General features: G+C 44.4%; 1 protein-coding gene across 1 annotated transcript in view; it reads left to right on the forward strand.

Moving 5' to 3' along the window:
• The window catches only part of LOC308465328 (uncharacterized protein), a 44,398-nt gene that overhangs the window by 8,971 nt on the left and 9,120 nt on the right, over positions 1 to 26,307 (forward strand). The window contains 7 exon segments of the mRNA XM_080985198.1: positions 5,827 to 6,376; positions 9,837 to 9,874; positions 12,199 to 12,251; positions 12,254 to 12,790; positions 22,197 to 22,292; positions 24,404 to 24,634; positions 25,667 to 25,689. Of these exon segments, the coding sequence (XP_080841324.1) occupies positions 5,827 to 6,376; positions 9,837 to 9,874; positions 12,199 to 12,251; positions 12,254 to 12,790; positions 22,197 to 22,292; positions 24,404 to 24,634; positions 25,667 to 25,689 (1,528 nt within the window).

The following is a 26,307-nucleotide window of genomic DNA, read 5'->3' on the forward strand; positions in this document are numbered from 1 at the left end:
TAGCGATCAGCTGTTAAGCGGCTTAGCGGATCAGCTGTTAAGCGGCTTAGCGGCTTAGCGGATCAGCTGATAAGCAGCTTAGCGGCTTGGGAAAAGGGGGGGGAGGAAAAAAACCCCGCAGGAACTCGCAAGACATTTTCGTCTTGCGAAGCAAGCCCATAGGAAATTCGTTTTGCGAAGCACCTCCAAAACGGAAAACCCCTTCGTCTAGCGGGTTTTCCGTCTTGCGAGGCATTCGTCTTGCGGGGCACCACTGTATTCCCCCTTTCCCCCAGGGAACTAGTCTTATGGTATATATTAAATCCAAAAGAGAAGCATGGAATAAGCAGTCCTTTGTAAAATTGCCCTGCCACCTGCCTCTTCTTCCCTGGCGGCAAGGCCTAAACTTCCAAAATGGTAGGGAGGAAGGAAATCATAGAATCATAGAATCATAGAGTTGGAAGAGACCACAAGGGCCATCGAGTCCAACCCCCTGCCAAGCAGGAAACACCATCAGAGCACTCCTGACATATGGTTGTCAAGCCTCTGCTTAAAGACCTCCAAAGAAGGAGACTCCACCACACTCCTTGGCAGCAAATTCCACTGTCGAACAGCTCTTACTGTCAGGAAGTTCTTCCTAATGTTTAGGTGGAATCTTCTTTCTTGTAGTTTGGATCCATTGCTCCGTGTCCGCTTCTCTGGAGCAGCAGAAAACAACCTTTCTCCCTCCTCTATATGACATCCTTTTATATATTTGAACATGGCTATCATATCACCCCTTAACCTCCTCTTCTCCAGGCTAAACATGCCCAGCTCCCTTAGCCGTTCCTCATAAGGCATCGTTTCCAGGCCTTTGACCATTTTGGTTGCCCTCCTCTGGACACGTTCCAGTTTGTCAGTGTCCTTCTTGAACTGTGGTGCCCAGAACTGGACACAGTACTCCAGGTGAGGTCTGACCAGAGCAGAATACAGTGGCACTATTACTTCCCTTGAGCTAGATGCTATACTCCTATTGATGCAGCCCAGAATTGCATTGGCTTTTTTAGCTGCCGCGTCACACTGTTGGCTCATGTCAAGTTTGTGGTCAACCAAGACTCCTAGATCCTTTTCACATGTACTGCTCTCAAGCCAGGTGTCCCCCATCTTGTATTTGTGCCTCTCTTTTTTTTTGCCCAAGTGCAATACTTTACATTTCTCCTTGTTAAAGTTCATCTTGTTTGTTTTGGCCCAGTTCTCTAATCTGTCAAGGTCGTTTTGAAGTGTGATCCTGTCCTCTGGGGTGTTAGCCACCCCTCCCAGTTTGGTGTCATCTGCAAATTTGATCAGGATGCCCTTGAGTCCATCATCCAAGTCGTTGATAAAGATGTTGAATAAGACCGGGCCCAAGACAGAACCCTGTGGCACCCCACTAGTCACTCTTCTCCAGGATGAAGAGGAACCATTGATGAGCACCCTTTGGGTTTGGTCAGTCAGCCAGTTACAAATCCACTGAGTGGTAGCATAGTCAAGTCCGCATTTTACCAGCTTCTTTACAAGAATATCATGGGGCACCTTGTCAAATGCCTTGCTGAAATCAAGGTAGGCTACATCCACTGCGTTCCCTTCATCTACCAGGGTTGTAATTCTGTCGAAAAACGAGATCAGGTTAGTCTGACATGACTTATTTTTCAGAAATCCATGCTGACTATTGGTGATCACAGCATTCCTTTCTAGGTGCTCACAGACTGTTTGCTTAATGATCTGCTCCAGAATCTTCCCTGGTATTGATGTCAGACTGACTGGGCGGTAATTATTTGGGTCCTCTCTTTTCCCCTTTTTGAAAATAGGTACAACATTTGCCCTCCTCCAGTCTGCCGGGACTTCACCTGTTCTCCAGGAATTCTCAAAGATGACTGCCAGTGGTTCTGAGATCACATCTGCCAGTTCTTTTAATACTCTTGGATGCAGTTCATCTGGCCCTGGAGACTTGAATACATCTAAACTAGCCAAGTATTCTTGTACTATCTCCTTAGTTATTCTGGGCTGTGTTTCCTCTGCTGAATCATTTGCTCCAAATTCTTCAGGTCGGGCATTGTTTTCTTTATCGGAGAAGACTGAGGCAAAGAAGGCATTGAGGAGTTCATCCCTTTCTGTGTCCCCTGTTTGCATTTCACCATCTTCTCCTCTGAGTGACCCCACTGTTTCTTTGTTCTTCCTTTTGCTACGAACATACCCATAAAAGCCATTTTTGTTGCTTTTAACTTCTCTAGCAAGCCTGAGTTCATTCTGTGCTTTAGCTTTTCTGACTTTGTGTCTACACGTGCTGGCTATTTGTTTGAATTCCTCTTTGGTGGTTTCCCCCCTTTTCCATTTTTTGTACACATCCTTTTTTAATCTTAACTCAGTTAAAAGTTCTTTAGATAGCCACCCTGGCTTCTTTAGGCACCTTCCATGTTTCCGTCTCATTGGTATTGCCTGAAGTTGTGCTTTTACTATCTCCCTCTTAACAAACTCCCAGCCATCATGAACTCCCTTTCCTTTTAGTATTACTGTCCATGGGATCTCACCCAGCACTTCCCTAAGTTTTATGAAGTCGGCTCTCTTAAAGTCAAGAAATTGAGTCCTAGTATGCTTGGCTGCTCCTTTCCGCTGTATAGTAAACTTCAGAAGAGCATGATCACTCGCGCCTAATGATCCTTCCACTTCTACCCCACTAACCAGGTCATCAACATTGGTTAGGACCAGATCTAAAATGGCTGTTCCTCTTGTTGCTTCTCCCACTTTCTGGACAATGAAGTTGTCTGCAAGTCCAGTGAGGAATCTGTTTGACTTTATGCTCTTGGCTGAGTTTGACATCCAACAAATATCCGGGTAATTGAAGTCCCCCATTACTACTATCTCCCTTCCTTTTGCATGCTTGGCCATCTGTTCCAGGAAGGCATCATCTATGTCCTCTGTTTGGCTTGGGGATCTATAGTAAACTCCCACAATGAGGTCACTGTTATTCTTCTCTCCCTTAATTTTGACCCAAATGCTCTCACTTTGGCTTTGAGGTTCTAAGTCTTGGATTTCTTCACAGGTATACACATCCCTGACATATAACGCTACTCCTCCTCCTTTCTTGTCTGGTCTGTTTCTCTGAAATAGATTGTATTCCTCCATTATTACATTCCAATCGTGGGACTTATCCCACCAGGTTTCAGTGATGCCTATTATGTCATATTTAGTTTGCTGTACCAAGAGCTCAAGCTCATCTTGTTTATTTCCCATGCTTTGCGCATTAGTGTACAGACATTGAAGTCTATTAATCATTCCCCCGTGTCTCTTATTTAAGGATTTTTTCCTCCCACCACTAGGTCTGTGTGCTGTTTGCTCCATTTGGTCTATGACATTTGGATGATCATCTTCATCAATTGATAGACTCCTACCTTCAGGAGCACTGTCTCCCTCCCCCACATTAGTCAGTTTAAAGCCCTCCTGATGAGGTTTATGAGATTTTTGGCAAAAACATTCCTCCCAACCGTTGTGAGGTGCAGCCCATCGCTTGTCAGAAGTCCATCTTTAAGAAACTGCAGTCCGTGATCTAAGAATCCAAACCGTTCCTGTTTACACCATTTGCGAAGCCAGTTGTTCACTTCCACTATTTTTCCCTCTCTCCCTGGGCCACGTCGTTCAACTGGGAGGACAGATGAGATGACAATTTGTGCATTTAATTGTTTCAATTTCCTGCCCAGAGCCTCGTAGTCTTTTTTGATCCTCTGGAGACTATTGCTTGCAGTGTCATTGGTTCCCACATGAACCAAGAGGAAGGGGTATTTGTCAGTGGGTTTTATGATTCCTTGCAGTCGTTCAGTTACATCTTGGATCTTAGCCCCAGGGAGACAGCACACTTCCCGAGACATCTTGTCAGGCCCACAGATCATTGCTTCTGTTCCCCTCAGTAGGGAGTCCCCTATCACCACTACACGCCTCCTCTTAGGTCTGGTCGGGGTTGTTCCGTGAGCTGTCCGTTCCAAGGTCGCCTGCACATTCCCTGAGGACTGACTTTGCTGCTCGTCTTCATATACCTGATCGACTGTAATGAGGGAGAGATCCTCAAATGGAGTCTGCTCTTCGTCTTCCATGCTAGGGGAGAGGACCTCAAAGCGATTGTGTATTTCTAAACAATCAGAGCGAACCCTGGGCCTCCTACTTCTTTGAGTCACATTTCTCCATATATCTGGCTCCTGTGTTGGTGAACTAGCCTCCTTCTCAGGGGAGTCCCCTGTCTCCTCCTTGGTGGAGACGGTGTGCTCTGTTGCTTCCAAGAAGAGCTCCAGCTCTCTAATTCTTTGGAGCATAGCTACATGTTCCTCCAGTTGCTGGACTTTGTCTTGTAAGAGGGCAATCAACATGCAATTGCTGCAAGTAAAGCTGCCTGCAACCTTTGGCAAGATGGCAAACATTGCGCAGGAATCGCAGGCGACTGCAGCTGTTCCCTCACCCTCCATCTTGAGAACATGTCGTTGGGGGTGACTACAGCGGTCCTCCATCATAAAAACCGTGAAGACAGGACAAATAACTCCCCCCCCCCAAAAAAAATCCTAGGTCTCCGCCAACAAACGTGTGAGACTAGCTCCCCTAAATCTAAAATTAGCTCCCCTAAATCTAAAAGGAAAGGCCAAGTGGGTGAGAGAGATGGAGAGCAGGAATAAACAGGCTCCCCACTTAATGAGATTTTCACTTGTGGGCACAAGGGCCTAGAACGTGACTCACGTGAAAGTGAGGGGAGGCCTATATGTGGTTTTATGTTGTATTTTTATGCTGTGGACCACTCTGAGACCTATGGATGAAGGGCAACATGCAAATATATTATTATTATTATTATTATTATTATTATTATTATTATTATTAGAACAGGGGGGTCCTCATCTCCCAGCCCAACCCAGAGCTCCCCAAAGGCCAATTCCCACAGAGATTGTCAGAGGAAAGCAGCTTCTCTCCTTTCCTGTCTCCTCCAATTCTCCTCTCTTTCCCCTTAGATAACACAGAAGAGATGAATAAAAGGTTTACTGGGTGGTTTTTCCTCTTAGAAAATGCCTGGGTTGAGAGGAGGGCAGGCACAATACACATCGGATATAAGAAAGTGAAGGGAACTGATTTAAAAACCATCAAGGAAGATATTTATTCTGATGAGAGTCTGCAAGGAGGAGTCTCGTCTAGCATGCGATGCAAAGAAATCCCCTTGATCTTGTAGCCTTTTTAATCCATGGGTAGGAATAATTGTTGCACCCGAGCAGAGACAAAAGGAGCCAAACGACACCAAGGGGTTAATCCAGAGAAAGAGCGTTTTATTCTGCCATGGGGGGGGGGGAGCAGAGGCACCTGTGTGATTCAGTTCACAAAAGACAGGCCGCACCGAAAACATTTTACAAGCAGGTTTTATCCTTTTTTCAAACCCCTTTTTCCCTCTCCCCCTTCACAGATTCTTACATAGAAATGTTGCTTTTCGTTCTCTGGCTCTCTCGGAAGTATGTTGCAAATCAATGTACCAGGAAAAGGTTATTTGGATCTGGGAAGCGAGAAGCTTTTCTGTTCTCAGCTCTGGGTTTGTTACAGCGTTTTTGTTACAGAGAGGACTGCTTAGCTCATGCTTTTTGTCTTAGAAATGTAGTTTTTAAAATGCGTACGCCGAGGCCTGGCTGGGGGGGGGGAATTCACAAACAGTTTTTTAGGGCTTTCTGGGGTAACCCTAACTGTACCCCTTCAATCTGAAAGGGAATCTGGGGTTTTCGGGGTTTTTTTATTATTATTATTATTAGGATGTCCATTTCTGTCTCTCAGCTGACTCTGCCTAATCTTCTCTTTCCCTCATCTTCTCCCCAACAGCAAATGTCACTCTGGATCCAGACACAGCCCATCCCAAACTCATCCTGTCCAAGGATGGGAAAAGCGTGATACATGGAGACAAACCTCAAGCCCTGCCTGATAATCCTGAGAGATTCAGTTACCGGCCTTGTGTGTTGGGATGTGAGGGATTCACAGCAGGCAGCCATTTCTGGGAAGTCAATGTGGGGAGTGAGAAACATTGGGCTTTGGGGGTCACCAGGAAGTCTGTGGAGAGAAAGGGCATCATCTACTTAATCCCTGAGTGGGGGATCTGGGCTGTGGGGAAGTGGGGAGGGAAGTACTGGGCCTGCACCTCCCCTGTTTCCTCTCCTCTGTCCCTGTTTTGGGAGCCCAGGAGGATCCGAGTGACTCTGGACTATGAAGGGGGACGTGTGTCTTTTTCTGACGCTGACTCAGGAGCCGAACTCTACACGTTCTCAGGAGCCTCGTTCTCTGGTGAGACCCTCCTCCCTTACTTTCGTCTGTGGGGAAATAAAACCCACCTCAGTACCTCCTCTCAGGCCCAGCAGGAGTTTCTCTCCAGACCACAGTGACTGAAGTAAAAACCATTTACCCGCCAAGAGCAGGTTGGGCAGTTTTCCAAGGGCCCTTTGAGAGGATTCATTCCAGTCAAAATCAGCAGAAATAACCAAACAGAAATGGTATCTGTTTGGTTATTGGTTATTAAATGGTAACCAAACAGAAATGGTATCTGAAATGTGTATCTGAAGAAGTGTGCATGCACACGAAAGCTCATACCAAGAACTAACTTAGTTGGTCTTTAAGGTGCTACTGGAAGGAATTTTTTTTGTTCAAACAGAAATGGGTTGCTCTTGCTTTGCATTTTCCTTCCTTTTCCCAGAATTCCCTCTGCAGCTTACTTCTTAAAGAGACAGTCACACTTTTAGGAGTCCTAATAAATTTTATCACCTTCAATCTTGTTTTCCATTTGAGGTGTCTGATTTGGCAGAGGACGAGACTCTTAATCCCAGGGTTGTGGGTCTGAGCCCCACGTTGGGCAAATGTTTCCTGCACTGCAGGGGGTGGGACTAGATGACCCTCAGGGTCCCTCACAACTCTGCAATTCTACGAAACCTTCCTCTCCCCACAAGACCTTATGCAGCTGTGAAAATGCATGCACCATTGGATTAATAGAGGACTCAAAAATGAACCCCTTCACCCACATCAGGCAGGATACCTCCTTGCTATGGAGACCTCAGAGGGGAAGAAAAAGAGAAAAAAATTGAACAGGGCGTCAGCTTCAAATGCCCTCTGCAAATACAGCCTCGCCATCTCCACACGCCAGAAGTAAACCTTATTGCATTGAGTGGGGCTTCTGCCCAGTTTTGAGTGGATGCATTAACGTTCCTTATTTACAGCCTGGATTCTGTATATTGGGGGCATCAAATGGGGTGTCCTCTGGATAATGTTGGACTCCAGCTCCCCTCTGACTCATCCAGCATGGCCAGGGGACAGAGAGGATGGGAGCTGCAGTTTGGCAGCTTCCAGAAGGGGCCCCATGGGCTGTGCTGCCCCATACATTGTGTTCCTGAGCCCCACCCCAAACACACAGTGCTCCCCCAAGGAGCATCATTTCGGCACCAGCTACATCTGATTTCTCTCCTTAGATACTAACAGCTGGCACAACACATGCCTGTGGAATTGACCCCTCAGATATCAGGCAGGACTCTCTGGCTCCACTATCAGGGCCACTGACTACTGACCGGTGCAGCCTGCTCTCCTTTCCCTGCGTTTTCCATGGGGTGGTGGCACATGATGAAATAAAGACACCTCCCCCCCCCACCTGCCTAAGGGCTGCCTCCCCTTCCTCCATCCCCTACATGATGTTAACCTCATTTGTGTACCATCATACGTTTTCCTGTGAGCCTCCACTCACCCCGTGGAAAGACACAAAAGTGTCCCATTTGGTCCAGCGCCCAAGAGGAGCCACCCAGACGCCTGTGGAAAACCTGCAAGGAGGACCAGAGAGCAAAAGCAGCCTTGCCCCCCTGCAGCCTTCAGCAACCGATCTTTACAAGCATGGGAGCCAACTTGAATAAAAATATTATTGGCGGGGGGAGCAGATAAGCCCTAATCCTTTCCACCTTCGGCTTGGTTTTATCCCTCGCCCTTGGTTACCTCCAGCACCTTCCCCTGCTCCTTGGCAGTGGCACGCACCCCTTGCCGCGGGCACCCTGAGCTGGGGGTCTGGCCAATGCCCACCCCCACTGCTGACAGGCAACACCCCCAGCCCCTTCCACACCATCCTTGGTCCAAAAAGCAGCCCTCATTACAAATGGGAGGGGCCAAAGGCCACGTTGGGAACCCCAGGGAGAAGCTGACTTGAGTGGCCATTTTGCCTAGAATGGACAATGCCCCCCCAAAACACACTCACACACACACAAATGTTGGCTGTGTCCCTAACACATTTCTCTTGCATTGGCAGTCAAAATGCAGAAAAACAATGGGAGCACTAAGCATGTTCAAGAATGCTGTTTCAAGGCGCACAACACAGTGGGACTTTAAATGACACAATGGATGAAACATCAGGGCTTAGACTGAACCCTTTTTAAAGTAGGCCATGCTGGGAATAGGTTTACATAGAACTGAGCAAATGTCAATATTGCATGAGGTTGCAGAGCAGAGAGAGAGAGAGAGAGAGAGAAACCAATAAGGGTTATTGCATTGCTACAGCTCAGAGCTGCCTTGGGCTCTTCCACAACTGTCACCTAGTAACAGTCACTCCATCACTGTTTGTACCCCAACTGGTCATTATAACTTGAAGAACTAGTACCTGAGCTTGTTCCTTTCCTCCTCCCTCCTCATTCCCCTTTCCTTTTATGTCACCTATTTTAGTTTGTTTTTCATTGATCTGTGAAACTGCATTCTTACTTCACCACAAACAGATGCTTATGTTCAAAGAAAGTGGTTTGAGAATCACATTCACACTAAATCAAGCATTACTGCAACCAGCAAGTTTTCAAACCGTAGTAATGGGTGGAGAAGAGAAACAGCTTAAATTGTGGCAAGGTGTTGTGAGCAGGTGCTAGCAACATGGGGACCTGGTGCTGGTGAAATGGCTTATTCCCCCCTCACCCCAAAACAGCTCTGTGAGGTTGACTAGTATCAGGGTGAGCAACTGGTCCAGGGGACTCTGAATTCCTAAAGCTAAAAAGGGACTTGAACCCAACTCTCCCCAAGCCCAAGTTCCTAGGCATCTGGTTGCCTCCCCCCTCTCTGCCGCCCAAAGTCAACGAGGGCTGGCTGAAAAGTGATGCATTTACCTGCTTGCACATATTGTTGTTGTTATTGTTTAGTTGTTTAGTCGTGTCCGACTCTTTGGGACCCCCTGGACCAGAGCACACCAGGCACTCCTGTCTTCCACTGCCTCCCGCAGTTTGGTCAAACTCATGCTGGTAGCTTCGAGAACACTGTCCAACCATCTCGTCCTCTGTTGTCCCCTTCTCCTTGTGCCCTCCATCTTTCCCAACATCAGGGTCTTGTCCAGGGAGTCTTCTCTTCTCATGAGGTGGCCAAGGTATTGGAGCCTCAGCTGCAGGATCTGTCCTTCCATTGAGCACTCAGGGCTGATTTCCTTCAGAATGGAGAGGTTGGATCTTCTTGCAGTCCATGGGACCCACCTTATTTTGGTGACAGTAAGTTGTTTTAAATTGCTGTTAATTATTGTCTTTAATGGTTGTAACCGGGGGGGGGGGGGTAAAGGACTGATTCATAGCAAGAATAAGAATAAGTGGGGAGCTTTATCCTCCAAGTCGCACTCCAAGTTTAATTTCTTCAAATGCTAAGCAACTGAGAGCTGCTTCTCTCGCCCAGTGGACCAAGCAGTTTGCATTCTTTTCTTCGTTTTCTCTCTGCTCAAATCATAAAGGCCTCTTTTTCTGGTGTTTTCTCAAGTTGCACGGGTGGTTGGAGATTCTCCCCCAATTGGGCATTTGCATGGCTTCCCCCATGTGTGGGTCCCTCTGTGACTCCGTAATGTGTCTCTCTAGTTTCCCACAGTGGAAGCACTTGTGCGCTTTCTGCTTCAGTATGGATCCTCCGATGCAACTGAACCTCTTCTCACACTCGGGAAACTATGGTTTCTCTTCCATGAGCCGCTCTGATGGCGCACCCAGATCTCTCGCTGGGGAAAGGGCTTCTCGCCCTCAGACCCTTCGCACAGTTTCTCTCCCATGTGCCTCCTCTGGTGTTCAGCCAGGGTGGATCCTCCCTGGAAGCTCTCCCCACACACGGGGCATTCGTAAGGGTGCTCTTTGCCATTCATCCTCCCCAGCCCCAAACTCTGCTAGTCGTTCCTCCCATGATTTGAGGAGAAGGGCTTTCTGCTCCAAAGTGCATTGGGCTTCCACTAAAGGGAACTGGACTTCTGGGAGATGGCTGTGTTCATTTGCTCCCTGGTGTCCTTTGGATCTGGAATCTCAGCTAACAAAGGAAGGTTCCTCAGGGATATTCCCTCTGGCACAGCTTCCCTGGGTGGGAATTCTCCACCTTGATCTCTCTCCTTTTACCTGCAGGTGGTGGTGAAACTGAAAAGATTTTTTAAACATATGTGTGGGAAACCCAGAAGCTGGACCTGGGAACAAGATCCCCTCCCCTTCTAGAGTCTCCAGCAACCGCTATTCAGGAGGATTCCTGCTTCCAACCACGGAGGAAGGGCATATAACCACCCAAAGTCTTATCCTCAAGGAATTTTATCTAATTCTCTGTTAAAGCCCTCCAGGTTTTTCAGCCATTGCAAGGGACCACACTTCATCAGGAATATAGGAAGACTTCACAATGTGTAGTAAAATTGATTAATAATAATAGCCAAGATAATGCACCAGGCATTCCTATCTAGGGAAGGAGCTCCATAACTTGTCTGCCGCACCACAGATGGTGTCTTCTGCCAGGCCAGCCCATTGCTCCATCGAGGTCAATATTGCCTCCACTGACTGGCAGCTGCTCTGCAGGGTCTCCAGGCAGGGGGCCTTCCCAACAATACCTGGAGATTTACTGGCCAGGGATGATGGGAGTTGTAGCGTGAAGCAAACAGAGGGCCCTAGGCTGGCAATGCCGAAAGCGTCCTTTTCAATCTGAAGGTCTTTGCCACGATGCTAAAAACGGATTAAGTCAAAATCAGCAACCAGATTTTTAGGAGTTCTCGTCACGGAATCAAGTCCCGCTTGATAAATCAAAACTGCCTTCCATTTAGGGCAGAGGCAGATTTTCTCCAATTCAAAAATGACAAGGAAGCCTGTTATAGGAATTTTAAGGTCATAGATATAGATAAAATAAACATTAATGACTGTACAAGGCAAACACATACATAAGTATATAAACCGCGTGTCTGAAATAGTGCAGGAGAACAATTCTGAAGCCATTTTGACTCCCAAATTGACCTCAAATGTTTCTCTGCAAGGAGGAAGGAAAATGGAAAACCTCCCCATTGTCTCTTTGCTCACAAATCCTGTCTTAAGGGCGTATCTGCGTATGAACAGGGTGAGCCCGTGACCTGGATTTGGGAACTGAATATTTACCATCAAAAAGAATGGCCAGATTGATCAGGTAATGCAATCAGTGACCATTATCAGGTATCCTGGCAGATAGGACTTCTGCTGTAGGCTGCCCCTTCAGTGAGGTATGTATCATGCATTGGGGGGTGGACAATTTCAAAAGTCTATATAAGGGTTTGCATCATAGCTGTCAACTTACAGGTTTGAAAATAAGGGACCAGCAGCCTCAAAAATAAGGGATCAGCAGCCAAAATAAGGGATCAACCATTACTTTTATAAAATACATATTTTGTTGTGTGCAAATGGCTTTAGATACCTATTAGGTCCATTAATTACCATATAGCATATATTCAACACAAAAAAAGCAACAATTTGTTGTTGACAAAGCAAGCTGGACATAGAAAGGGCCCCATTACCTTCAGTAGCTTATTTAAGAGACATCATCAATTAGGGACAGCAGCGGGACACGGCGCTGGGATAAGGGACTGTCCCGCCAAATAAGGGACGCTTGACAGCTATGGTTTGCATACCAATGTTCTGGGTTCCTCCTCCCTCCTGTGTGGCAGTGGGGTGTTAGCACCCTGTTGCAACAGCTTTAATAAAGACCATGCTTACTAGCTGCTTTGCTTCTCAATATTCTCTGGCTGGCCTGTTATTTTTCTCCTACCGATAGTGAACCTACATAAGGACTCTATACGGGCTCTAGGGTGCCCCATAAGGGAAAAGGAGCAGTTTTTTCCTATCACAAAGACTATGAATGAAAATGTTACAATATGACTACCACAACTTACTAGGTGTGTGTGTTTGTGTGTAATCAAAAGCATGGGAAGCAATCCAGAAGCATTCCCTGCAACTTGAGAAAACACTCACCAAATGCAAAGACCTGGGGACATACTTTATGATTTTTTTTATAAAAAAAAGATCACGTGGTGACTGAGTTTCTGAGTCATTTCCAGGAAGGGAAACTCCAGGTAGCTGAAAACAGAGAAAACAAAACTTACCTGGGACTTTCGCGAGAGGGAGCCATGGCTGCTGCGGGGGGTCACATCCAGCGTCTCCGTGATGAAGCCACTTGCTCCATCTGCCTGGAATACTTCAAGGATCCAGTGACCATCCCAGGGTGTGGGCACAACTTCTGCCGATCCTGCCTGATCCTGTTCTGGGGGGAATCAGACGCAGAGGCTTCCTGCCCTCAGTGCAGAGAAAGAGTCCAGAGAAGGAGCCTCATCCCCAACCGGCAATTGGCTAATATGGTAGAAATAGCTAAGAATCTCAGCCTTCAGGAGGGAAAGGAGGAAGGAGGGAAAGGAGGAGTCTGCGAGGATCACCAGGAGCCCCTGAAGCTCTTCTGCAAAGTCCACGAAGCCCCCATCTGCCTGGTGTGTGACAGATCAAAGGAACATGAAAATCACAAGGTGATTCCTCTGAAGGAGGCTTTTGAGGAATACAAGGTAGGAGATCCCTGGATCTTGAGGGGGAGAAATAGCTGTGGAGTCATCTTGGGAGGTTTTCTTTTTAATTCTCAGGTCCAAAGTAGGCGTGGCATTAATTGGTGGTGGTTTATTATGTAAAAAGCAGCCTGAGGGCTCCTGGGATGACTGGGATGAGGGAGTTGAAGTCTTTCTCTCTGCCAGAAAGGGTTAACCTCATTCACATCCCGCAGCTGGTTGCTTTGTAAATATTTAGAACACTACAAATCTGCCAGGATTTGTGGACTTTGTTCCCGTTGCCTGGGGGATCCCGGCCACGTCAGAGCCCGGCCAGCCAATCCGGTGGCCGGGGCAGTTTAAACCGAGGAGCAGCCAGAGGACTTCCTCTTTGGCTCGCTTCCTCAATCACCCGCCTTCCCTCCCTATTCGCAGGTTAGGCACTGGCCTTGCTATGGACTTCGGTTGGTTGCCTTGGTTGTCCAAGGGGCCTGGTAGGAATTTTTCCACTTGGCAAATTGGCGCTGGCCACTTGGTTTTTGCCCACCTCACAACTTTGTTAAGGTTGTGGTTAGGCATTGTTTGACCTTGTGTGGGGGAGGGGAGGTGTGGCCACCACCTGCCCCTCCATGCTTAAGGGTATTCTGTTAAAGGAATCTGGGGGTCTTGATCTTGTCCAAAGCCCGGTTGGGGGCTAGGGACTTGACACGACCCCGACGGGAACACCAGGGGGAGATTGAGTTGATTCGCTTCAACAGGGCTCCCCCTACTGGGGACCTACCCTTACTGGACTTCCGGCACAGCGGGCAGGAGCCAGATATAGTCAGGGCCAATCAATACCTAAGCCAATGCCGCTCACATTCTGTAATTCAATAAAGTTGTGGCCAAAATTTGCCCAATAACATAAACCTAATACCTGTGTCCTTGTGTGAGTTATTTCCCAATGAGGGGGTAGCTGCAGGGTCTCGACACGCAAATGTAAATTGCACATACACAACTAAGTGCATGTCTCCTTTGGCTAGCAGAATGCCTCCTCAATGCCCTGCAAAGCAGATAGTAGCAAGGGATCAGTTACGGGGGGGGGGGGTGGGCAGTGGCCAGGAATTGACCAGACAGTGCAGGATCCCCCCTAGGAGTGGGGTGGTGGTGGAAGCACCTACTGGTGGGGAGCACGCTTATTCTGGGTGTGCTGTGGGGCCTGTGCAATGAGGTTTCAGGGGGGGTGAGGTCTCTGAGGATCTCCTCCCATCCCAAAAGGCAAAGGATTCAGTGGTTCAGAGTAGCATCTGCAAATAAATGTCTCCCTGGGAATATAATAGATATTCTGGAAAAACTAGAAGTGAATATAAATATTAAAGCAGTTTTGATATTTGTGGATGCGGAGAAAGCTTTTGACAATATCTCTTGGAGTTTTATGAAGAAGAACTTACATGGGATGGGGGTAGGCCAAGGCTTTGAAAATGGTATAGGTGCAATATACTCTGAACAAAAGGCTAAATTAATTGTAAATAATGTGGTTACGGAAGAATTTAAAATAGAAAAAGGGACACTACAGGGGTGCCCAATCTCCCCACTGCTTTTTATATCGGTCCTGGAGGTTTTGCTAAACATGATCAGAAGGGACCGGATGGTTAAAGGTATACAGGTCGGAACTAAACAATATAAATTGAGAGCATTTGCAGATGACTTAGTATTAACGTTTCAGGAGCCAGAATCTAGTACAAAAAGGGTTTTAGAATTAATTCAGGAATTTGGTCAAGTGGCAGGTTTTAAACTGAATAAGTTAAAAACCAAGGTTTTAGAGAAAAATTTAACACCGATCGAAAAAGATAGGTTTCAGAAGGAGACAGGATTGAATGTGGTAAAGAAAGTGAAATACTTGGGGATTAATATGACAGCAAAAAATGTGAACCTATTTAAAGATAATTATGAAAAATGCTGGGCTGAAGTGAAAAAAGATCTAGAAATTTGGTCAAATTTGAAGCTTTCATTGTTGGGCCGAATTGCTACGATAAAGATGAATGTATTGCCGTGAATGTTGTTTTTATTTCAGACATTGCAAATTGTGGACAAGATGGACTGTTTTAAGAAGTGGCAGAGAGATATTTCTAGATTTGTCTGGCAGGGCAAGAAGCCCAGAATAAAATTTAAGATATTGACAGATGTAAGGGAAAGGGGTGGATTTGCCCTGCCAGACCTTAAACTTTATTATGAATCAGCAACTTTTTGCTGGTTGAAAGAATGGCTACTTCTTGAAAACACAGACATTTTGGATTTAGAAGGTTTTAACAATGTATTCGGATGGCATGCATATTTATGGTATGACAAGGTCAAAGCCCATAAAGCATTTAAAAATCATATTGTCAGGAAAGCTTTGCTTAATGTCTGGATAAGATATAAGGACTTGCTGGAAAATAAAACACCAAGGTGGCTGTCACCAATGGAAGCAAAAGCTTTGAAAAGGCTCAATATGGAGGCCAAATGGCCGACATATTGTGAAATTTTGGAACAAGAAGGAGATAAATTGAAATTGCAGAGTTTTGAAAAATTAAAAAACAAAGTGAGAGACTGGCTTCATTACTATCAGATAATGGAGGCATATAATTTGGATAAGAAGATTGGCTTCCAGGTGGAAAAGTCAAAATTAGAAACAGAACTGTTAGAACCCAAAACTAAGAATTTGTCAAGAATGTATAACCTGCTGTTGAAATGGAATACTCAGGATGAAACGGTGAAATCTGTTATGATCAAATGGGCACAGGATGTTGGACATAATATTATGTTTGCTGACTGGGAACAGTTATGGACCACAGGTATAAAGTTTACGGCATGTAATGCCTTAAGAGAGAATATTATGAAAATGATATACAGGTGGTACATGACCCCAGTCAAGCTTGCAAAAATTTATCATTTGTCCGATAACAAATGTTGGAAATGTAAAGAAGTTGAAGGTACATTCTTTCACCACTGGTGGACGTGCCCAAAGATTAAGGCTTTCTGGGAAATGATATATAATGAACTGAATAAAAAAAAGTTTATGAAGGTCTTTTGGTCTTTTGGCAAACTGTTTGGGGCTGCAGGGACTTTAATGGCGAATAAATTTCTTTACTTTCTATGAACTACAGTAATACTCCCCCTAGTGGGGTTTTGGATTTACAAGTGCCTGGGAACAAACTTTATTTTGACTCTCTGCTGCCTTGTTATTTACACTTTGGAACTGTCTTTCCCATGGGACAATATACAATTTGACCTTGACTCATAGACAGGTGTGGAATGAGTGGCCAACCGAAAACAAGATCTGCTAAAACGAAAGCAAGACAAGCCCAACTTGTGCAAACAACTTTGACTACTCAGTCACGTAGATCATCTGTCCCAGCTGTTTTGGGAGTACAAGAAAAGGAAGCTGCACAGCCTGCATCAGAGGATATGGCTGAAGGAGGATCTGATACCTTCCTAAAACAAATGCTAGATCAATTTGCAATCTTGAATAAGAAGGTGGATGACCAATCGGCAAAAATTGATCAAGCCACATCCTCTATTACTAAACTGTCTGACCAAGTTGCACAACATACACAAGTTATTGGGAATCTCAAGGAAGCAACTGTGGAAAATCGGAGACTGGCTGAGGCAGCCAACGAAAAAGCAGAACAAGCAAACCAGAAAGTTGAGGCTATAAAAGGGGAGGTAAGGCCGCTACACAAGCACATCAGTGACCAGCAGGCCTACCTGTCTATGGTGGAATTGAGAAACCGGGAAAATAATCTGAGACTAAGAGCTATTCCAGAGCTCGAACAGGAAGATTTGATTGGTTATCTGACAGCAGAATTTTCTAAGTTCTGGGGTATAGAAGAGGACAAAGATTTCAAGATTACAACTGCGTTTAGATTGGGAAGAGTCGTGAGGAAGGACAGGCCCAGAGACTGTCTGATTATTTTGAGATCCAAGCAGGAGAGAGACAAAATACTAGGCCTCCATTTCAAGAAAGCACTTGATATTCAAGGCAAAAGAGCAGAATTTTACAGAGATATTCCTAAACAACTTTTGGACCTTAGAGCTACATATACAGACCTAGCAAGACTGTTGAGAGGTAACGCGATTCCTTACAGGTGGGAGTTCCCCCAAGGTTTATCTTTCAACTTTAAAGGAAAGAAAGTTAAAATTAAAACAACAGAAGATAACCAGAAGTTCCTGCACGACCACGGAGAAGACCTTCAGAAGGGAGCAGTAGCTTCTTGGCCACCGCCACCGCCTGGAATAGTACCGACACCTACACCCTCGGGCTCAGAAGAAAAGGAAGACACCCCACTATAGGAACAACAGATTGATTCAGGATGTCTCTGCAGCTGTACAGTTGGAATATAAATGGTGGGAATTCCCCGGAAAAAAGAAGAAGGATTTTCCATATTTTGAAAAAGGAACAATTGGATATTATCTGCTTGCAGGAAACGCATGTGACTAGACTCCACAGGAAAGTGCTAATTAACAAAAGACTAGGTCAAGAATTTATTTCATCAGATAGAGTCAAAAAAAGAGGCGTGGTGATCTACGCAAAGGAGAACTTGTCACCGAAATTTTTATTTAAAGATGAGCAAGGAAGAATTTTGGCAATTGAAATTCAAACACGGAGAAAAATTTTTGATATTAGGAATTTATGCACCAAATGAGGGGAAATCGGAATTTTACAAGAAGCTGCATGAGATAATGCTGGACTATCTGGACTATACCAACATCATAATGATGGGCGACATGAATGGGGTGGTGTCTACTCACATGGATAAGTCACAAAATCAAAATTTAACCAAAGACGGCAGACTACCTAAAACCTTTTTTGAACTAACTGACAACATGGACTTGATTGACATCTGGAGGACAAGGAACCCCTTAGGTAAAGAAGGAACATTCTTTTCTGAGGCCCACCTGTCATGGACAAGAATCGACCAAATATGGACAACTAGAGGGCTGGCACCTAAGACTAGAAAAGTGGAAATCTGCCCAAAGACTTGCTCCGACCATAACGCCTTGAAAGTGGAATTGAGACTTACTCCAACCGGTTCTTTCAGATGGAAAATGAATGACACCCTACTAAGAGATCAGGAGATTGTGAAGAAGGCCCAAAAAACTTTAAAGGATTATTTTGAAATCAATTTGAACACCTCGGTGGAAAAGAGAACAGTCTGGGACGCAAGTAAAGCAGTAATGAGAGGGTTTCTGATACAACAGAACACAATCAAGAAAAAACTTTGGAATGAAAAAAAGGACAGGATATTAGAGAAGATAAGAGACGGAGAGAAAAAACTGAGACTAAAACCAAAATCAAAAGAGGTTTTAAGAGAAATCAAATTCCACCAAGCACAATATGCGAAATTGATAAACCAAGAAGTGGAATGGAAAATTAAACAAATGAAACAAAGATCATTTGAATCGGCGAATAAATGTGGAAAACTGCTAGCATGGCAGTTGAAAAAGAGACAAAAAACTGAACTTTGTTACTAATCTAGAGGTGGAAGGGAGAAATATTCAGAAACCAGAAGAAATTAGAAAGTGTTTCCAGAAATATTTCAAAAAACTCTACACACAAGGGCCTCAGGAAGTGTCTGAGATAGACCAATTCTTAAAAGTTAATGGTCTACCAAAACTATCTCAGGAGAAGAGGACAATCTTGAATTACAGAATAACACAACAGGAAATCGAGGGTGCCATTCAGAATATGCAACTAGGCAAATCTCCAGGCCCAGATGGACTCACCTCCAAGTACTATAAGACACTAAAAGACTACTTGATACAACCACTAATGGAGGTTTGTAACCAGATTATGGAGGGGAGGAGGGCACCGGAAACGTGGAAAGAAGCTTTCATCACATTGATACCGAAACTGGAAACTGAAAAGACTCAGCTTAAGAACTACCATCCCATCTCACTCCTAAATGCGGATTACAAAATCTTTGCTGATATTTTGGCAAGTAGACTTAAAAAAATACTTAATGAAGTAATTCACAAGGACCAGGCAGGCTTTCTCCCAGGGAGACATCTGTTTGATAATACCAGGAACATTATTGATATTTTGGAACTTTTACAAACTAATATCAATACGAAAGCTGTGTTAATTTTTATCGACGCGGAGAAGGCCTTTGACAACATTTCTTGGATGTTTATGAAGAGAAACTTGGAAGGGATGGGAGTGGGACGGGGGTTTGAAAATGGAATAGAAGCAATTTATTCTGAGCAAAAAGCTAAACTGATAGTGAACAATGTGGTGACAGATGAGTTCAAAATTGAAAAAGGGACACGACAGGGGTGCCCCCTATCCCCTCTTTTATTTATTTCAGTCCTGGAGGTGCTATTGAACATGATTAGGGAGGACCGGTCGATACAAGGAATACAGGTCTGAGTGAAACAATATAAACTGAAAGCTTTTGCAGATGATTTGGTTTTAACATTACAGGAGCCAGAATCTAGTACAAAAAGAGTATTAGAACTGATTCATGAGTTTGGTCGGGTGGCGGGATTTAAGTTGAATAAGCAAAAAACCAAGGTTTTGGGGAAAAACTTGACATCTTCAGAAATAGATGGGTTTCAGAAGGAGACAGAATTAAGTGTGGTAAAAAAAGTGAAATACCTAGGGGTTCATTTGTCTGCTAAAAATTTGAATTTATTTAAAGACAATTATGAAAAATGTTGGTTGGAAATCAAAAAAGATTTGGAAACTTGGTCAAGATTGAAACTTTCCTTGTTGGGTCGAATTGCAGCTATAAAAATGAATGTATTGCCGAAAATGTTATTTTTGTTTCAAACCCTACAGATTGTGGACAGAGTGGAATGTTTTGGAAAGTGGCAGAAGGATATTTCTAAGTTTGTTTGGCAGGGCAAAAAGCCCCGAATAAAGTTTAAAATACTAACTGATGCAAAAGAAAGAGGGGGGGTTTGCCCTGCCAGACTTAAGGTTATACTACGAAGCTGCAGCCTTCTGCTGGATGAAAGACTGGTTACTTTTAGAGAACACTGATGTCCTAGATCTGGAAGGGTTTAATAATTCGTTAGGATGGCATGCATATTTGTGGTACGACAAGGTAAGGACTCACAAAATGTTCAAAAACCATATTGTCAGAAAAGCAATATTTATGGTCTGGACAAAATATAAAGACTTATTAGAAAGTAAGACCCCGAGGTGGGTATCACCAGTGGAGGCCAAGGCTTGGAAAAAACCCAATATGGAGGCCGGCTGGCTGAAATATGGGGAAATAATAGAAAAAACTGGTGACAATTGGAGGTTACAGAGCTATGAAAAACTAAAGAATAAGGTGCAAGATTGGTTTCATTATGCTCAAATTCAAGAGGTTTTTAAGTTGGATAAAAAAATAGGATTCCAGGAGGAAAAATCGAAACTAGAGACAGAACTGTTAGAACCAAAGACTAAGGTACTTTCGAGAATGTATAACTTGCTGCTTAAATGGAACACTCAGGATGAGACAGTCAAATCAGCCATGATAAAATGGGCTCAAGACATTGGGTACAACATTATGTTTGAAGACTGGGAAAGGTTATGGACCACTGGTATGAAATTTACGGCATGTAAGGCCTTGAAAGAAAACATTATGAAAATGATATACAGGTGGTACATGACCCCAGTTAAGCTTGCTAAGATATATCATCTGTCTGATAACAAATGTTGGAAATGTAAGGAGGCTGAAGGGACATTCTTTCACCTCTGGTGGACTTGTCCAAAAGTGAAGGCCTTCTGGGAAATGATCTATAATGAGTTAAAAAAGGTGTTTAAGTACACCTTTCCTAAGAAACCAGAGGCCTTCCTCCTGGGCATTGTCGGCCAGAAGGTGTTAAAGAAGGATAGAACTTTTTTTATGTATGCAACTACAGCAGCAAGAATTCTCATCGCAAAACACTGGAAGACTCAAGATTTACCCACACTGGAAGAGTGGCAGACGCAATTGATGGACTATATGGAACTGGCCGAAATGACTGGCAGGATCCGAGATTTGGGAGAAGAAGCAATGGAGGAGGATTGGAAAAAATTTAAAGATTATTTACAAAAATTTTATAAGTTATATGAACGTTAAGAATTCGCATGATTAGGGAAATTTAGCTCCAGCAATAAGATTAAGGTATGGTAAATTAAGTTATATTAATGAAAGGACTAATGTTTAAAATAATATCACATACGTTTTTAGTGTAAATTGACAATAAGTATTTTAAACTTAAATTATAATTATTTGAAAGAACAAAAGAATGCACGAAATAAGGTTATAATTTGCTGAAAAATTTTATTGTAAAGAACGCACGGTGAGGGAGACGTGGGGAAGTCTGGTTGGTTATGGAAAAATGTTTTGAAAGGATGACTTTCTTTTTCTTTCTTTTTTTCTCTTCTGTTATTTCTTTGTATATCTGACTTTGTATCTCTATCTGGAAAAAACGTAATAAAAAATATTTAAAAAAAAATATATAATGAACTGAAAAAGGTATTTAAATACACTTTCCTGAAGAAACCAGAGGCCTTTCTCTTGGGCATTGTCGGCCAATTGGTGCAAAAGAAGGACAGAACTTTATTCATGTACGCTACAGCAGCAGCAAGAATACTCATCGCAAAGTATTGGAAGACACAAGATCTACCCACCTTGGAAGAATGGCAGATGAAAGTGATTGACTACATGGAATTGGCAGAAATGACTGGCAGAATTCGAGACCAGGGGGAAGAGACGGTGAAAGAAGATTGGAAGAAATTTAAAAACTATTTACAGAAATATTGCAAAATTAACGAATGCTAGAATGATGTTGGATTGAAGTTAAGTGGTTTCTAGCGGTAATGGTATAAAAGAATATGAAAAAATTGGATTTTAAACAGGTAAAAATTTAATACTATAATATATTAAGATTAAAGATCAGGATAAAATAAGGAGGGAAAGGAATTGCTGAACTAATAAATTGAACTGGAATACAAAAAAGGGAGGTATGAGGAGGTCTGGGAAACAAGCAAATGAAAGATAAGTGACAAAAAGTTGGAATTGTTTTTAACTGCTTTTTATTTTGTATTTTTTCTTTTTTCTTTTTCATTATGTAATATTGTGAAAACTTTAATAAATATTTATATATAAAAAAACAGAGTAGCATCTGCAAAGACTAGGGGGGAAGATGACTTTGCCATGACAACTCAGAATTGGACCTGTGCCCTCTACAAGGGAGGGTGTTTGAGAAAGGGTGAGGGGCTGCAAGCTCTGCAAGCAAGGGGTGGCTTAACTGGGATCCTGAGCCCCACAGGGACACCACAGAAAGAAGGTAGTTGGACGAGGGAGTTATGCACCCTCTAGACTCCAGTAAACTACTTTGCTATTATAGCAAGGCCACTGGGCCCAAGAAGCCAGTGTAATATTCATCTCTCTGTGTGTCTCTATCAAACCTGAGTTCTTCCTTTTCTTTTCAGGGAGAGATCTGTCGCCACCTGGAGATTCTGAGGAAAGAGAGAGAGGAAATTCTGGCCCATCAAGCAGCCTTGGACAAGGAAAGCAAAGACCTCCTTGTAAGTGTCTCTATTGTTACTAGGGAGGGAACAATCACTTGAAGAGTCGAGTCAGGACTGAGGAGGGGTGGGGAAATCTGCCCATTTCAGCTTCTCCCCATTTCTCCTTTTTCCATATCAGTTTGTTTATTCATTTATTATTCTGAAAATGAATCAGATGTTAGGGTAGCTACTTCCTTGTATAAATATTTTTATATGTACTTTACCCTCATAAATACATTGTTTGTGAACAAAATTGACCTGGCTGGGTCAACCTTGAGCAATTCAGAGGTAAGAATTTCAAAGGATTGCTCTGTTTTGGTCTCCATAATTTTTCAGCAATAGCAACTTAGGTAAATTCACTTTTGAATGCAGCTAATTTGAGTTTACGGTGGTAGCTTTAGTTATGAACTTAATTTGTTCTGGAGGTCCGTTCTTAACCTGAAACTGTTCTTAACTAGAGGCGTGCTTTTGCCAATGGGCCCTCTTGCTGCCGCTGCGCTGCCGGCACACAATTTCCATTCTCATCCTGGGGCAAAGTTCTCAGCTCAAGGTAACTCTTCCAAGTTAGTGGAATTTGTAACCTGAAGTGTTTGTAAATTCACTTTTGAATGCAGCTAATTTGAGTTTATTTTCCATTGTTGTTTATTACATGAATAGCAGTGAAGGAGAAGCCTGAGGAATTGTGAGCTGAGAGGCTGGAAGCAGGTCAATTCAAATCCTGATTTACCATCCATATTACTAAAGAGTTGTCTTTCTAAATGTGCGCTATTGTTCATCGTAAGGAAATTCAGGGAGCTATGGGGATAAACTCTGCACTTTCTCTTCATCCGCCTCTGTTTCTGCGGCCTTCCTACACCTCAATGGTCCCAGTCTAAACTGAGGGTGTTTTATGTCCATGGACGTTCTCTGGACATCTATGAACTCTGGTTATGCCATGCCCCAAATCATGCAGGGAATATCCTGTGGGGATGTTCAGGGAGGCAGGAGAAGATATATTATTTTATTATATCCTTCATAACTTTCGCTAGCAAGTTCTATAACTTAGCAGAGTTGTTAAATAATCCTCCTTTTAAATTACACAGCGGTTAGCTAGTTGCAGGCTCATCTGAGCCTCACTATTTAGGATTCCTGGTTTCCCCTTTTTATATCCCTCCTAAAAGAATAGACACAACCATCTGATTAAAGTTAACATAAAACTAGTTCACTTACAGTCATCCACTTCACAATGAGATTCCTGAAGGCAGACTTAATTTACAGAACAACATATAACTTTGTGAATTATCCCATAAGGGAAATAGTCTCAAGTGACTGCGACTGAGCAGTCACTTCTCCAAACTCTTAGGAACACACAATGGAGAAGACACAGAGCAGAACATGGAGGCCGTGTGCTCCTCTCCCAAGAACAGGCCACACTCACATTCACTCACATGCAAAGGAAGTCTGTCTCAGCTCACGAGGAACTAGCAAGTTTTCTCCTGAGTGATACAAAGCATTCCCCAGCATGTGCATTGTAAAAAGGTAAAGGTACCCCTGCCCGTACGGGCCAGTCGTGTCCGACTCTAGCGCTGTCCGGAGACACTTCCGGGTCACGTGGCCAGCGTGACAAAGCTGCTCTGGCGAGCCAGCACCAGCACAGCACACAGAAACGCCGTTTACCTTCCCACTATAAAGCGGTACCTATTCATCTACTTGCACTTAGGGGTGCTTTCGAACTGCTAGGTGGGCAGGAGCTGGGACCGAACGACGGGAGCTCACCCAGCCGCGGGGATTCGAACTGCCAACCATACAATTGGCAAGTCCTAGGCACTGAGGTTTTACCCACAGCGCCACCCGCGTCCCGTATGTGTAGGACTGTTGTATTTGCTTGCAATACGTTTTTACATCCCACATATCCATTGCTAGAAAAAAATGCTCCTTCTTTTAGGCTGTAGCCCTCTGCAAAATAGAAGTCAACAGGAACAGCAATGGAGAGGGCCTCCCCTCAAAATAAAGGTTTACTTCTTTAGCCACTGGAGGTTTCATGTGTATGAAAAATCAGAAGTGTCCTCCCTGTAGAATTCTCACAATTCTCTTCCTGATGATTTGAAGGCTGATCACCTTCCACACTCAGACCTCCTCTTTTCTTGCAGAAATTAACAGAAACGGAGAGGCTGAAGGCCGTGGAGAAGTTCAGAGAACTGCGCCAGTTCCTGGAAGAACAAGAAAAACGTCTGTTGACACACGTGGAAGAGGTGGAGAAGGAGATTGCAGGGAGAAGGGATGAGCAACTGGCCAAATTCTCCAGGAAACTCTCCTCTCTGGAGAGGATCATCCAGGAGATGGAGGAGAAGCGTCAGCAGCCAGCGAGTGAACTCCTGCAGGTAAGATGGTGGCAGGAACAGCCCAAGGCTCCAGGAAAAGGCTGCCCCTTTCATGTATGCAAGGAGTGCAGGGGCTCAGATGATGGAGCCTCTAGTCAGGTTTATAATGGACAGGAAGACCCAAGAGACCTGGGATGCTTAACTCACCTGAATGCAGACAAGAGATTCGTCTGTGTTCTTGATGGAACGGGAGCTGATCTTTTGCTTTTTGCTGATGCTTTGTCTCCAAACGCCTTTCAGCTGTGGGGGGCTTCGTCTAGGATGCGTTCAGGCCTCCTTCCGACATGAGCCAGTCTCTTGACCAAGTTTCTCTTCCTGTTCCCTCCATGATTTCTGGGTTGATCCCCTTCCCCATGGATACAGATGGGCCCAAAATGGTGCTCAGTCACAGTGACCAAAGAGCAAGACAGAGGGACTCATCCAGACTGCTGCTTGTCCCAGCCCTTTCCTCCAGGAAAACCCACTGTTTACTGCTGAATTAGAGCAAACCTCTGCCAGGTTTTCTCCGGATTGATGTTTGCTTTGATTTTGCACTAAGGAGCAGGTTTTCCTGAGGGAAAGCGGCAGGGCAAAGACAAAACCACTTGGACTTGTGTTTTCTGGGCACAAGAAAAGCAGACGTGTGGGTGAGCCCAAAGAAACACTGAGCTGTTTTTTTACCCCTTTGGAGGCATTTTATGCTGCAGGTGCTTTTTTTTATTTCCAGATGGAAAACAGAATTTGAAATTTGGGGACTAGGGACAGTGGCCTGGCAGGATTATCCTGTAGGCTTACGTTTGTCTGAATAGCACAATGCAAACTGGATTAAAGTTTTTAAATTATGGAAATGTGGAGAAATTGAAATCGGAACAATTAATAATTTCATATTTGAAAAATAAAAGCTGTGAGAAACCCAAACTGGCTGATTCCGCCATCCCTACCCAAAACCTTGGCATGTGCCCAGCAGACTGACATCTGAGGGCCAGGGTCTGAGGGGGTCTTCCTAGTGTGGTCTGTGGTGTGTAGTGAATTCCCTTCTCTTTTCCCCTCTAGGATGTGAGGAGGACCTTGCAGAGGTAAGTGGATCTGGCTCATTTCCATTAGCATCACTCTTTGAAGCTGAGATGCAAGAACCTCAGACATGGCCCTCCAGGGGCTGCAGGTGGGAGGCTGTAGGACTCACTCCCTGCAGCACCTCACAGGTAAAAGTAGAGCCCCCTCTTCTGAACTTGTAGCCCCCCAACTCTCCCTCCAAGGTTCAAGGTCAACTGCCTCCTCCCTCCCTCCCCACATCCCTTCACAAAGGGATGGGGGCTCTTTTCGTTCTCTTGCACTTTCTGTCCATGGACTTTTTGGTAATTTCAAACGTCTAGAAGAGGAAGTCCCAAAGATGCTTGGGAAGAGCTCAGGATGTAGCAACAGATTTCAATGTCCAAGTAGCATCTTCTCCAAGTAGCAGCCACCCAACTCTTGGCAGCTTTGGACATCACTCACCTCCTCTGGAGAAGCTCAGGGAGGGAGGGGTTGCAGGCATTCCACCTCAGGGGTTTGGTTCTTAAGTCCAGGCACCTTCCCAGAAAGCTGTTAGGGGGCAGCATTTTTGGAAGCCATGGGAGCCCTCCGGTGGTGTCGCTTGGGGTTACATCTTGTCCCTTGTGCTGTTTAGCATCCTTACGAAGCCACTTACCAGGGCT

Source organism: Podarcis pityusensis (assembly GCF_964106645.2).
Source record: "Podarcis pityusensis genome assembly, chromosome: 2".
Classification (NCBI taxonomy): domain Eukaryota; kingdom Metazoa; phylum Chordata; class Lepidosauria; order Squamata; family Lacertidae; genus Podarcis; species Podarcis pityusensis.